A 15347-nucleotide genomic window follows, 5' to 3' on the forward strand; every position below is an offset into this window, starting at 1 on the left:
GCTGAAGAATCACAATTGTCACGGGCGGTTTTGATACTTGTATTGTTAAAAATTAGACAGTGATTGCTTTTTTCAGTTCAGTAATTTCCTATAGAGTATTGCTCTGTGACACACCAGGTGCCTGAAAATGTTCTTACCAGGCCATGCACTTTTTCTTTTGTGCGTGAGTGCCCTTTTGTCTGTACTTGGGTTTGAACAGCATGGTGAATGTGTACAAGACTTGTCAGTATGGTGTGTTCTGCGTTACTGTGTGTCAGATGTCAGCTTATTAGGGCCTTGTGACTGCCCGTCAAAAGGTGTTCTCTGATTTAATTGGTAGTTGATTTGACATCAGTAAGCTTCTAATAAGAATAACATTGGTGGTGCCTTTTAACATGGTGATAAGTAAAACTTCCTTCAGTGGGGTATATGGAGATAGATGGTAACAGCTACCAGGGCCCAGGGGACCCTGGACTTCTTTGGAAGCTCCTTGGCCCTTCCCAGAGTCTTCTTCCAGTGAAAAGGGTTTGTTTTATGTCATAGGTCAACCTTCAATCCCCGCTTCCTCTTGGAGCTTGCATTCATTTCCTGATTCCTGTGTTGTACAGGAAGCACCTCCCCCCCCCCCTTCTACATCACCAGTACATGTGTGTCACTCCTGGTTTTTTTTTTTTAGTCCCTGTTTCACCTGCCACTTCATCTGTGTTTACCCTCTTGTTTCAACATGTTTGCTTGTGACCTCAGATCTTAAACAGTTTAGATGGTGTATGACAAACACATGGAAACTTCACGTCTCTAGAAAATCTTCCCAGAGCATTTTGGGAATTAAGCTATCAATTTTTCTTCTCGAATACAGAGATCTCAACTTGTCTCACCTATGACTTAATCTGTAGACTACCAAGAGGAAACACAGCTTAAATTGTTTTGTCTGAATATGTCACAAATTCTATGTCGGATTGTCAGATGTCATTTTAGTAAAAAAAAAAAAAAAAAAAAAAAAAAAAAAAAAAAGAAATCACAATTAGCTTTATTCAATATTACTTAACCCTGGTGTAAAGCTAAGAGAAGTGTGAATAAGTATAATTTTGTTTGTTTGTTTTGTTGTGTTTGAACCTTCATTGTACTTTGTATCCAATGTGATTATGTGCCTTTAAAATGTTTTCCCTTCCATTCTGCCCTTGTATCTTTGCAGTCATTGTATACAACAGATTCTAGAGAGTGTAAATCATTGTCACCTAAATGGCATAGTTCACAGGGACCTGAAGGTCAGTATATGGAGTCTGTAAATTGGAATCAAAGAAGCTTCTTTGGTTTTACTTGTCTGGGGAAAGGGCAGAGGTGGATGGGGGCATACTTAAAACGGTGTTTAAAAATGCCTTTGCCAACTTGTTTCCTTGAACTGAATAATGAAACGACAATGCATGACGCCTCTTCAAGTTTGCTCATCTACAGGCTAAATATACATCATGGCAGGAAGGGAAGAGCAACACCAATACATCACACCACATGTTTCCACGCAGTAAATTACCAGAGTCGGTTTGAGGGCAGGCTTTCCTGAATTGCCCAGCGTTGGCCTGGAATGAACTTGGCCCGTGATGTATGTCCGCCTGTAGATTAAAACACCACTTCTGCTCTGAGACCACGGGTTGCCGAAGCAGGACAGCACGCTGCACATTGCTCACTTGAGCCTGACGAACCCTAGGCGAGGGGAGGCCACTGCCAGCTAGACTGCATGACAGCACAAGAAACCCGTGACTGTCAAAGATTCGCTGTGTCTTCATTTAAACCTAATGGTGCCTTGTGTGCTAACAGGACACCTTCTGGAATGATACTGGGAAAATAGGGAAGAATGGGCAGAATTTGTGTGTGTGTGTGTGTGTGTGTGTGGAGTGGCAGCAGAGCACAACTGCAGAGATTACATTTCTGTTCCAGTTCATTTCCTGGAAGAATTTATAACCAGGAAATGTGCTCCAGAACAAAATGAGATGCTGTCCACATGGATCCTTTTAGAACAAGTTGATCCACATCATGGCTCGCAGCTGGCAATGCCCTGATGGTTTCCAGGTAGTAGTCACTCTCCTCGAGCAATGTGTCTCTGTGACTGAAGGAGCTAAAATACAGCACCAGTTGTCTCCTGGCCTCGCTCTTTAACCCAGTCTCTCTGAGGGTATACAGACAGTGAGTGTACGCTTGGAACTAACACACGCCCCCTGGTGTTTGCATGCAGTCATTGCATTCAGCAGATCCTGGAGGCTGTGCTGCACTGCCATCAGATGGGCGTAGTCCATCGGGACCTTAAGGTGAGTAATGCTGTTGGAGAAGATAAAGAAAGAACCACACAGTTCTGAATGACTGTTCAGCTGCAGTTGTGATGGGAAAGGGAAAAATAAATTCAAGCAATACAGTTATGTGAACTCGTTCCAACATATGAATCCAAGGGCTTCCCTTCACTGCAGCCTCAGTTCAGCTCCTAACATATTTAGGACAGATAAATCCCTGTCTCTCAGAGAGAAATAGTTTGCTAACTTAAACAATAAATAACTTGCTTTATTTCCATACTCCAAGGAACAGGCATAGAACTTAAGATGACTTTAAGACTTATGATTTTTCTATAGTCGTTGATCAAGCATGATATTTTACATTTATACTATTTATCTAACAGAAATAATTTTCAAAATTATAAACATAGGCATAGCTGCAGGGATTGGGTGAAATTTTGAATCTGAACTCTTTCGCCAACTATTAATTTCTGGAATTCTAGGACTGTTGGCATCTATGTTCTTTAATTTGTATTTCTAAGGGCCAAGATACTATGAATTCCTAAAAATAAAGATTGAAAAGGATTGTATCAGATCAAGCCTACAAAGCATGTTTATATTTTGGTACCCCAATGGGAGCTCCGATACACGTGCTGAGTTTCTGTTCCCACCAAGAACAAGAACATTTTACATCATCTGGAACTCGATAGTTCAGGGGACTCTTCCACTAATTTTCTGTTCCAATCTGTCACCATTCTAGTTCACCTGTAGTATTTCTGAGAAACAGTGAAACCTACAATGGTAAATGAAATAAAGCCACGGGCTGTGAGAAGGCAAGTCAGTGTGCTGGTGGATATTGTACTTTCAATTTTTTGTTTGCAACCCCAGCATTACCAAGCGTCAGTACAGAGGCAATGCACTTGTCAGTGAGAGGACCTGGACAACATTACAACATCCCCTCCTCCCCCCCACCTCAGGACTGGAAAAAACTATGAATCTGTAGTTTTACTTAGTGGTCAATGAGTAAATGCATCTCAATACCCAAATACCCAGTGTTTTGATGTGAGGGTCTGATTTGTACCAAAACATTGACTTTGTGTTCCAGAATCTTTGTCAATTTCAGTTGATTCTGAGAACTTTAAACTGTGAAATGCAGAGCCATGCTTAAGGTTGTTTTCTTTGGAAGAGTCAGGATAGGCTATCGCACATTTCTAACACCACATCTACCTATTAGGATAGAGGAAAACAGTGTGTGCCTCCGAAAAGTCCCATCATGGGCAACCATTTCGAAAATTCATTAGTGGTCATGGGAGCAGTCAGACCCCATTGTGTTACCTGTCAGCACCCACTGGACTCCTTCCCTGTCCCGTGGGTTTGAGTCAGTACACACACTGTTCCTGCTGTTTCATCAGATTCTCTAACGTCCACTTGAAACATTCTGACACACTGATGTGACCAAATGTGTATCCAAAAGCCAAACGTGAAAAGTGGGAATTCACTTCCCTCAATTTTATGGCATATTTTATGGGGTCAAGACATGGGTTCGCTGTTGTGTGTACAAGCCCTTCAAAGACTAGAACTTGAAAATCAAAAATGGCAATGGCCTGAGACATTGGCCGTGAAGGACAAAGTCTTGTGACATAAGATCTAAACTCAGTAATCAAAATTCCAGGCAAGTGCTTTCTAGCAAAACTTACTTCCAAACAGAAAGAGTGCGCTGTGTGCTCTGATTTCTCCATCCTGACTCTCTGATCCTCAGAAAGGCTGGAGATGAACTTCAGACAGCACTTCCTGTAATTTCTGTAATTGCTGACCTACTTTTGTCAAGTTGACTTGTATAGACTCCTACTGAGTCTGCTTCTTAGTGCTCGTCAGCCGCCCACCCTCTAATTGGACTAATAGAGTTTAAGATGTGTACAATAAAGGCGCTGTCTGCACATGTATGTGCGGGTAAACTCCTCACTTTGTTTTGTGCCTTTTTTAACCAAATGAATACATTTTCTATGTGATAAATACGCTGCTGGAAGTGCTGCATTTACCAGTGTAGTCAGATATACAAACATTCACCACCACGCTTTAAAGCAGAAGTTTCCCTCATGGTTCCTACACCTTCTGTTCTTATTTCTTTATCCTGGTTTGTCTGTTAGTTCACATGGAATTCAGATACTCAATGCATATGACTTACTTCACTTAAATCACTTAGAGAAAAACATGGCAGCTCTGTGTTTATTATATTATCAAAGTACTTATGGCTGCCGTCCATTTTAAGGCGCTTCCATACCAACAGCTATGTGGCTCCACAGTGCCTAGAGCAAAAGGTCTTGACCTGGCCAAGGCTTGCAATGTATGTCTTCAATTTAGAAACTGATGAAATTCAAACAAAAGAATAAATGTATATAAAGCACATTTATAATGTAAGAGCAATCTTAATCGATTCTCCACAAAAAGAACAACTATATCTTAAAATAACACTCACTGTTTTGAATGATTAACTGCCTCCAGAATCCATAAGATACAAAATTATCGGCATCCGGAACCAAGACTGAGGCACAGGAGGAAAATTAGGGAAAACAAATAGGAGATGGCTCAAGATTGAGGGAGGAAATCAGTCACCACCATGCTGTTCTCAGTGCATATGTATGTATTTTATGGCCAACAGTGGTTTCTGTATCCAGTGGTGGGACCATTGTTTCATATCTAGACAGGATTAGAGTTTCTAACAGTTGCGAATAGGTGACAGTGGTGTAGGGAGAGTTGGAAGCTTCATGGCACAAGTGAGGCTATTAACTGAAAAGCAAAGTCCTGTGCATCCCTCAGCAGGGGGTGCTGCTTTCCTGATGGCTCTTTTTTTTGAGTAATATGTAATAGTGGACTCATCTTGTAGATAGGAAAACAGATGGGTGGAGAGTAAAAGGATCGATGGATAGAAGGATGATAGACAGATAGATAGATAGATAGATAGATAGACAGACAGACAGACAGACAGACAGACAGACAGACACTTTAGTTCTGGTAATTTTAGTGACTACGTCATAAGAGTTTATGATTGGAGTAGAAAGAAATTAGTTTTCAAAACCGGCGTAATGCAGAGCAGTCAGTACGTCTTTGTAGCCATGGGTAGTAAGTGCATAACATTATGAATGCTAAATTTTGAATAGCTACAAAGTTGCTTGTCCTATTTTCCTCCAAACTGTCTTTGGATAAAAGCTTAAAGTATAATCAGTTCCAAATAGCATTTGTCTAGCTATCTTAGAAAGCAAAACCCATACCTTAAGGGGTCATTCTGCCATTTGTTGTGTATGTAGAGTATGTGAGGCTGTTGAGAAGCGGTGGCTGTGGGCACACTCACCAGCTACACTCTACATCGTTCATTCTACTCAGCAAGGTGTGCTCACAGTGTAGAGGCCATGGAAGAGACAGGAATGACATGCGGACTGGTTCTAGTGAATTTGTTTGCCTGTGCACGGATGCCGGAAGTCAGGCTCCCTGACTGAAAACTCAAGTGTATACATCGCCCAGAAGTCCCCTGTGCTCAGTCCACAAAACCAGGACTCCACTCCTGTAAAATAATAATAATAAGTAATAATAATAAACGAGAGCTAAAAGCGCCTGTACCAGTGCACAAATGAAACAAGTGAAGATTGCATCCAAACTTTGTTGCTTGTTCAAAATTCTGTTTAGTTCATTTCTGGGAGCTTTGCTCACACCTTCTCTAGCAAAAGAAAAGCAGAGAATAGTTAGTTTCTGGTTGGATTATTGAAATTTTAAAATAAAGGAAAGGAATTCTGAAAGACTTTAAAAAATATTACAAATAGTGTCTAGGGGAATTTATCAACTAATATGTCACAATAAAATAATTTGATATTTTCATAATGAAAATTAAAATGTTCATAGTAAATCACTCACTTGACATATATGTTACTAATGATGGAGTCTTATGTATAGACAGAGATCACATGATTGAGTCTTAGACACAGTGATTACATGTATACCAGATAAACCCTGTGACTAGTGCTCATGTGATCATTGCTGTTTCCAGTACCTCCTCAATAAAGACGATGCTAATTGAAGACTCAAAATTAAGATTATGTCTTGTGTTATTTAGATGTAGGTTGCAATTATTTTTATTACTTTAAAAGTTGCTTAAAATACCTACCAAATAGACTACCTTATGAAATTGAACCATTTTATACTATCCAAATGGAATATCAGCATTCAGTGTTTTATTGTTGTAAAAAGACACCATGACTACATCAACTCATTAAATAAAACATCTAATTGGGGATGGTTTACAGTTCCAGAGGGTTAGTCCATTCTCATCATGGTAGGGAGCATGGTGCCATGCAGGCAGACATGGTGCTGGAGAGGTAGCTGGGAGTTCTACATCCAGAGGTCTAGGCAGCAGGGAGAGAGAGATCTGAGCTTAGAATGGACTTTTTGAAACCTCAAAGCCCCATCTCTATCCCCTCCCCACCCCACCCCAACCCCCGTGAAACACTTCTTCCAATAATGCCACACCTCCTAATCCTTTCAAATAGCGCCAATCCCTGGTGAGCAAGTTTTCAAATCTATAAACCTATGAGGGCATTCTTGCTCAGAGCACCACAGGTACCAAATATATAAAAGAAGAATCCTGGGGCTGAGGAGATGGCTCAGTGGGTAAAGTGCTTGCTGCCTAAGTGTGAGGACCTCACTCTGGATCCGGAACAACCCTATAAAAGTCCAGTACAGTGTTCCTGTGATCCCAGGAAGGCATAGACCGGATCCCATGGGCTCACTGGCTAGCCAGCCTAGCCAGTCATAAGCTCCATGATCAAGAAAGACCCTGGCACAAAAATGGAAGTGGGGAGTAATAGAGCAAAACACTCCATGTTATCCTCTATGTGCACAGGTACATGCATACATATTGCGCGCGCGCGTGCACACACACACACACACACACACACACACACACACACACACACACACACACACACACACACACACACACCTGTGTCCTCCAAGAGGTGGGGAAGTTAAGAACTCTAGCATCAAGTACAGGCCTCTACTTTTGGAACATCTCTGCCTTTATAAACTCAGGGGCCTGATTTTGTTGGGCCTTTTTTTTTTTTTTTTCTCCAAATCACTACCAGTTTTAAAGGTGGTTTTATAACTTGCTTAAGTACTTTAAGATATTTGAATAATTTCAGTAAGTCTTCACATCCTCTCAAAAGCAATTGCTTTCATATCCATATGGAAATACAGAACAAAACTTGCACACAGTTGCTGCTCATTGCAGCTGATATGCTATAAATGGTTGTTGACACTGAGACCAGATGTCATGGAAAATCCTGCACCATTAGGAAGCAATGGGGTGGGGAGGGAACCTGTGCGTGAGAATGTCAGGAAAATCTATTTAAAAACTAACCTAAAACGTGATCACATTGTGAGAGTGTAGTGATCACTGCATAGGAAACAGGCTAACATGGGGATTAATCTGAACATCTCTTCAGTTTTAAGCCTGCATTACAGATGGAAAATGTTTCTGCACATTGAAATGACAGGGAAATGCAATACTTAGCCACCGGTGTGTATATTGTCCCTACAAAGTCTGACATTATGATACAAATCACTATTGTCATGAGACACAATTCCATAGCCTCATAATATTATCTGAGAGGTCAAGGGAGTGATCAGTCAATGATCAGTCAATGACAGGAGTCCATGGTTGACCAGGGCTGCAGTGTCAGCGTCAGAGTCAGCACACGAATCTTGACGTCACATTTTTTTCCTGAGTCATCATTTTGCATGATGTCTTAGCGTTGCTGAGACTGTTCATATGCAGGTGTGTTGGCAGGTGTCTACTCCTGATTCTGCCTATCACGTTCATCCTAGGAAATCAAAACAATGGGGCAGCAGCAAAGGGCCTGAGGTAGAGAGCCCTCCTAAGCAGGCAGCCACACATTCACCGACATTCTACTCTTTTCCTGCCTGAGTGTAACCTAGTCACAGGTACATTCTTTTTTTTTTTAGGCATTCAGAGTTTGAACTACTCAGCAATGGGCTTTTATAGTACAGTAGAGTTTCAAGTCAAAGTTTAGGAGTGGGAGTGATTCAAGAAAACCTAAAACACATGTGACAGTCCGCACTAAAAGTTTATTTAGAAATTATCAGTAAGTCAGCCTTCTGCACTCTCACAGGCCATGATAGAAAAATTATTCTAACTGGTCTTTTCTAAAGAGTAGGAAGAAGCTCTACGGGAGTAAAATTTGTGTGATATATTTAGGGTTTTATTAAAGCTAACTATTTGAAACAATCTTAGAGTGAAATATTTAAAAACAGATTCCTTTAATAGAATCAGTAACTGTTCTAACTTTTCAGATTCCTTTCTATATTCTCTATGTTACGCTTGCCTAAATGGTATACACAGATGCAAAGACATCTCAGTGTTATTGATTTTAAATGCATCCCATTCCTTGGATGTAGGCTGCCTTCTCCTGTACATAGCTGCTGCTGAACAGTCTTCATGGGTGTCAGGTGAAACTCACATCTTAGTGGACTCCCCCCTTTTTTTTGTCCTAGAGTGAGACCTTCTAAGTCAGCTCTAACTGTGAATACCACCCCAGTCATTCATGCCCCATGCCTGATTAAACTCTAAGGCATCCATTTATTTTCTGAATGCCAGAGACTTAGTTTTTAAGTCTTGTGCATCGAGCCCTGCTCAGAAGCTTTTCAATGTAGGGGTAAGAGTAAATGCACAATAAATTTTAAGAGTTTACTCACTGATGATACTGGCACATGCTCAGCTAACTTCTATACCATTAGACTTAAAGGTCCTAAAATGACCATGATTTCTTAAATGACTGGAGCTCCTTCAGTGAAGGGGTCTGGTTGGCAAATTTGATTGGATGTGCATTAGCATGCATTTCTGATATCACAGTCCTTTGGAATGTTAAAGTTCCAAAGAAGAAGAATCAACTCTTGCCTACAGTTCAATGTGCTTGGTCCAAGTTACTTATTTCATACAGAAGTAGTGGGAAATTATGTCAACTGAATTAGAAAATGGAAAGGTAGTTGATCATAAATTTTAGCTGTGAAATTAACATTTCAGAAGTGAATAAATTTAGCCTGATTAAATACATTAGGACACAGATAAATACCCAGGGTTTCAATTTCAAGCACTGAATCATAGTGAAAGTTACACCAGCATAGAACACTTTTATAGTCTTGAAATACCTTCATCTCAAACTCCAAATTAAATGCTGTCTTTAATGTTGAGGTGATTCAAAAACCATCCTTCAGCCCTGAAAAGCTACAAAGGTCCTTTCACATTTCCAGTGGTCACAATAGTAGTGAATCTGATGGCAGTGAGCAGCAATCGCCTGAAGAATTCTGGTATTTACTTAAAACTTGCTTGCTCACACTCTGACTTCTTATAGATTTAACCTAATTTCTTGTAAGTTCTGCTTATGGGTTTTGCTACTTTGCATGGCTGGCTTGATTAATAAATACTGGTGTAGGCTGTGTTTACACAAGTCCAAAACAACCCACAAAATGGACAAATACAACAAAGAGAGAGTAATCAACTTGATGAAAGCTATGGGCTTTCTTATTTGTCAACAAATAGGCAAAATCATTTGGCTGATAAAGTTTTTATGTTTTCTGAGAACAGTTTTGGTGCTTGGAATGGCCATTGTTTCCTAGCTATTTTGGTGGAGACATAGGCTTTAAATTTACTGGTTTTTATCCCAAAACAGAGAGATCTTGAACAATTCTCCTATGCATATGGCAGTCCAGTCCTGTTCATCCATATGTCTGGGTGAACTAGACTTCACTGTACATGATCCTCGACACTCTCTCCCTAACCATCTCCCCACTCTGTTTCTTAAAATGCACAAGGAGGTCCAGGGAAGTCACAAGCTCTGTCTCAGTGCTTGTTTTCAACATTCCAATGTGGTTGGGAAACTATGGTGTAGACACAGCCTCATTCCAAGTCTGCCTCATCAATCCTTGAGCAATGATAAATACCAAAGGAAAATGGATCTTTCTCACAGTATTTTATGTGAGAGAATAAATATCTTTAACATTTTAGTCATGCTTTAAAGGAATGTAAATTACATAGTAAAAAAAAAAGTGGCTTATAAATTTCTGTTTACAGCTAACTATAACATTTGGCAAACAGTATACTTTTTCTGCCTTTAAGAATAAACAGATTCTTAAAGACAGCCATTTTCACACACAATTAAGAGTAAGTCTCCAGAATTTGTGCAGAAATTGTCTGGAAACATTGAAGAATCAAAATCACTACATTTCAGTCCAAACTCTTTAAAAAAAATCAAGTGGGATTTAATTTGCAGTTTCTTTTGCCAAATGTCTGTAGATTGGTCCAACTCTGGTTGTCATTATGCGAGGCTTTCTCCTGCTGAAAATATCTGTGCTCTGTTAGGCTTCCGAGTCCGTGTCAGTGGCCAAGTGTGTGCCTTGAGTGGTCTTTGAAGGCATGTGAGCAGGTGAAGACCGAAGCTCCACTAACTGTATCCCTCCCTGTTGCCTCTGCAGTGCCCAGTGCATCTTCCTGAAGCCTGTGCACGTGATTGTTCTCCACTGTTTTCTAACCACACTTTCCCTGGGATTTAGGAGTGACATCAGTGCATGAGTTTGTTTCCCAACCCCCCTCCCTCACCCCCTTTAATCATATACAAATGTCAGTAATTTTAAGTAGTTACTTAAAATAGAGTCTCACTTTACTCTCTCTCTCTCTCTCTCTCTCTCTCTCTCTCTCTCTCTCTCTCTCTCTCTCTCTTTTCTTTCTAAATAAAGCCTGAGAATTTGCTTTTAGCTAGCAAATCGAAAGGAGCAGCTGTGAAACTGGCAGACTTTGGCTTAGCCATAGAAGTTCAAGGCGACCAGCAGGCGTGGTTTGGTGAGTAGGGCTACTCTTCTGTGTGCACAGTGCTCTCCCAGCCTGAGTCCCTGGTTCCCAACGCCAGTTTCTAGCCACTGGAAGATGGGGATCGTCACCTACCAGCATCTAAACTAATTGTAAAACAATGGACCCGATGTTAAAGTGACCTATAATCAGAAAATATGGAGAGAACAAGATCTTATACACATTTTTAAAAAGAATAAGTCTGTGGTAAAATAGATCCTGTTTTAAGAATTTATCAGAGGGTTTAATTATGTAGTATGACCTCCACACACATGTTATGGATGTAAGTACTATCTCCTCACACTAATAATACATAATGTATTTAAAGTTTAATCTGGAATGCCAGGCTCAGTGGCACAAGCATATAATCCTATCACTCAGGGAGGCAGAGGCAGGTGGCTCTCTGATAGTTTCAGGCCAGCCAGATTTACCAGGTGAGTCCAAGCCAGCCAAGGCTACAAAAATAACCAAAAAAGAAAAAAAGAAAAGAAAAGAAAATTAATCTGGAGATGGCACCACGTATTGATAAGCCCCACACTAGAGAGAAAGAGACAGGTAGCAGAACCCTGGGCCTCACTTCTGGCCAGCCTAGATGGCTTGGTGGGTGTAGACCATAGAGAGACCCTGTCTCAGAAAACAAGGTGGATGGTACCTGAGACACTACACCTCAGGTTGTCCTCTGTCACATACTACTGCACACTGCAAGATGTAAAAACAATTTTATCGTATGTTCATTCTCATTTTTAATTCCACATACTTGGCTCCTTTTACTCATTTCTCACTCTCTAATCCTGGTCTCTTTGAATACTGGCCAAAACTATGAAAATTAACATCCTATGGTGCACATTTGTTAAATTGGAAAATTAAAACAAATTACTACAAACCATACACACATATCTCACTTCGCCTAAGGTGCAGGATGGAAACAATATCTTCAGTCTGTTTTGAGCATTTTATTGTTGCTGGGGTAACAGAGGCCTGCTGCCAGGATCTTGCCTTATGGAAGGATTACTCTACTCAGTTGCCATTATGTCTTTCATTTTAAATATTAAAAGGGGAAGATAATCTAATGGCTATACTTCCAACAGTTGGTACTTCCGTTTCTTTCCTTGTCTGTTTGGATAGTCCTGTTAGTTCTACGGATTAAAAACCATGTTGGCTCTGGAGAGAACACATTCTTATAACATTGAAAGTGTATATATAGCATAACAGCCCTGCAGCCTTAGGATGAAGAAGACCTTGCCTACTGTGCTGCAGCATGCTGAATTCACCAGGTCTTTGTACAGTGTATTGTTTCCTGAAACCCATGCCTTTGGATGGATGATTCCAAATATTTACTGACAGTTCAGGTGATAGAGGTTTTAAGTAAGAATAAGAATTTTGGCATTCTCTTGGCATTTTAGTCTCAGGGCGAGGGCTCAAATATCTATTTATCCATTTATTTATTTATTTGTTTATTTATTTATTTATTTGTTTGTTTGTTTATTTCGGTCCTCACTGTGTAGTCCTGTCTGGTCTTGAACTCACCACCCTCTGATCTCAAAGTCCCAAGTGCTGGGATTTTATATATGTGTGCCACCATCCTCAAACTGACCTTTTCATTTCTGACTCTCAAGTAGTAATTTTCTTCTATGTCATTAGAATGTTATAAACTCTTCTGCTCTCGGTCATCTATTATGATTTAGTTACTTAAGACAAATGGAAGATTACTAGTTTTAAATTATGCACTACATGGATTGCATATAAAAAGTGAAATTGACAGAGAAAAATATAGACATCTAGTGAGAATGATGATGGAACAAAAATAAGACTCAAATATCTGCATCATTGTGAGAATGAGAAGTTCATTTCCAAGAAACCTTAAAGAGGCTAGTCAGGCCAGGAGCTCAAAACAAGAACATGCTGGAAGGGCACAAGGGATTTGAAAGCACACACTCAGGGCACTGGTCTTCGTCAGAACTTTAGATAGTTTCCATTGGATTCTCTTTGTGCATCATGCGTGAGGAGTTGGGAAAGGGATGGTGAGAGTAAATGCAGTGGGAGGACATATACAGTACAGAGTACACCGGGCACCGGGGAGCATTTTGCAACAACTATACCCACCACTCCGTTTCAAGGACACCACATTATGCCCTTAGGTAATCCTTGAGCTTCAGGCAGTGGAACCTCAGTGGATTACTGGTGAGCCTTGTAGAAGTTAGGCTGTGCAGAGGCTGCCTGCCTGGAGTCCTTCCTCATGAGCCACCCCCTTCTTCCAAACAGAGGAGGAGAAAAGTAATCAAATGAGTGAAGATTAGGCACACACACACACACACACACACACACACACACACAAATTCCTTTGCATTTTATTTAATCTAATTTTGCTAGAGAAGTAACTGGGTCATATGTCTCCTTTCTTTCTTTTCTTTTTCTTTCTTTCTTTTTTTTTTTTTTTTTTTTTTTTCATACGTGGTAAGTAAGTATAAGTCATTGTAGAAATGAGGAACAGTTCATTTCTTGGATACTTAGCCTCCCAGTAAGTAAACACAACCACTCGGCCTTAGTTATTAGTTTATGGTTGGAGGAACTTCTACTGAGTGTCCTTTGAAAGAGACTTTCCATTTTCTATTTTTTGCCTTTTGAAAGAACACTTTCAAATGAAAATGGTCACCTTTGTTATTTTTAAATATTCTTTATTTGAAAAACTCATTTTTCAGAAGTAGAAAATGTTTTCCACTGGAGTTTAGTTACAGTTTTTACTGTTGCTTAAGCGTTCCTTATTGAATTCTACACTAATTTGTAATACATAGCTGTCTTTGACATCCAGTACCCCTCACTGTGTCACCAAAGTTGGAGGTCGCACTGGTCAGCATTCACTGGTGATTCCTCTGTGTGTCCCTGAGTCTCCTCTCATCTGCCAGTTATGAGTACACCCTGGTTATTTATTAGTACACACTGAACTGAGATTTTTCTGGACTCAATTCTTCTCAGAATGAGTCTTTCAGTTACTGGCAGTCCGATCCCCAACCTCATGTCCCTGTACCCAAAGGATATTTGTTTAAAAAAATATTTTCTGAAAATTTGCTCTTGATTTTTCCTTAGTATGTCAGCGTCCTGTGCTCCTCTTTCACATATGACTGATTGTCATAGGCATTTAAGTGTCACCTTTTTCAAGAAACCACCCTCAGCCTTCCCATTATTTTTTTTAACGGATTTAGTTTGAACTTTCATGAGTGATGTTAAAACCGTCTAAGCAAAAGTGTTCCTGTATCACAGAAACTGCATAGCCTACAAGATTGACCTCCACACCGTGTGTGTCTGTGTGTGTGTCTGTGTGTGTGTGTGTGTGTGTTTTCAAATAAACTACAAGGTATGACAAACCGTCCTTATTGTCAGTTAAAGAAGCTTCCTAAAGCAGTCTCTCTTACTTGGTCATTTCCTATTGATGTTGTCATGCCAACCCTGACTCATAAGCACCTGTTTCCCCTAGGTTTTGCTGGCACACCTGGATATCTCTCTCCAGAAGTCCTGCGTAAAGATCCTTATGGAAAACCAGTGGATATGTGGGCATGTGGTAAGAAATCATATTTTCAAACAAATTTTAGATTTTTGGGAGTTTGTTTGTTTGTTTGGTTTGGTTATGGGTTTTGGTTTTTGGTTTTTCCAGAAAGGGTTTCTCTGTAGCCTTGGTTGATCTGGACTCTCTTTGTAGACCAGGCTGGCCTTGAACTCACAGAGTTCACAGGTACACAGATTAAAGGCATGTACCACCACTCCAGGCTCAAACAAATTTTCTAATAGACCAGTATCTTGGTCAATTTGAGCTGCAATGACAAAGCACCAGAGACCTAATGGCTTAAACAATTAAAAAGTATTTCTAATGACCCTAGAAACTGGAAAGCCTAAGGTCTCTGTAGATATTCTGTCCAGTGAGGGTATACCTCTGGATTCATAGATACCCATTTTTTTTTTTTTTTTTTTTTTTTTTAGTTCACATATGGTACAAGAGTCTCATAAGACCATCAATCTGAGTCATGAGGCCTTTTTCCTACCAAAGGCTTCACTCTTAACTTCATCATGATAAGGTTGGATTTTAAAATATAAATTGGAAGATGGGCACACATATTCTGTAGCAAGCAGTGTTGTTTGACTTGATCTCAGAGATTCATGGAGAGTTGGGAAAAGTGTAGATATTGATTAGGTCTGGAGTAGGGAGATTG

The 15347-nt window shown here is 40.1% G+C and overlaps 1 protein-coding gene across 24 annotated transcripts in view; it reads left to right on the plus strand.

The window, feature by feature from the left end:
* Camk2d (calcium/calmodulin dependent protein kinase II delta) overlaps positions 1-15347 on the plus strand; it is a 239069-nt gene that overhangs the window by 166794 nt on the left and 56928 nt on the right. For 14 of the 24 annotated variants that reach the window (XM_051165805.1, XM_051165813.1, XM_051165811.1 and 11 more), the window contains exons 6-8: positions 1172-1244; positions 11037-11139; positions 14618-14701. In XM_051165805.1, the coding sequence (XP_051021762.1) occupies positions 1172-1244; positions 11037-11139; positions 14618-14701 (260 nt within the window). Of the gene's footprint in view, positions 1-1171; positions 1245-2206; positions 2280-11036; positions 11140-14617; positions 14702-15347 lie in introns of all 24 variants that reach the window. The other 10 variants (XM_051165807.1, XM_051165828.1, XM_051165820.1 and 7 more) reach the window with 1 other exon arrangement.

Source organism: Acomys russatus, chromosome 23 (assembly GCF_903995435.1).
Source record: "Acomys russatus chromosome 23, mAcoRus1.1, whole genome shotgun sequence".
In the NCBI taxonomy this organism is placed as follows: Eukaryota; Metazoa; Chordata; class Mammalia; order Rodentia; family Muridae; genus Acomys; species Acomys russatus.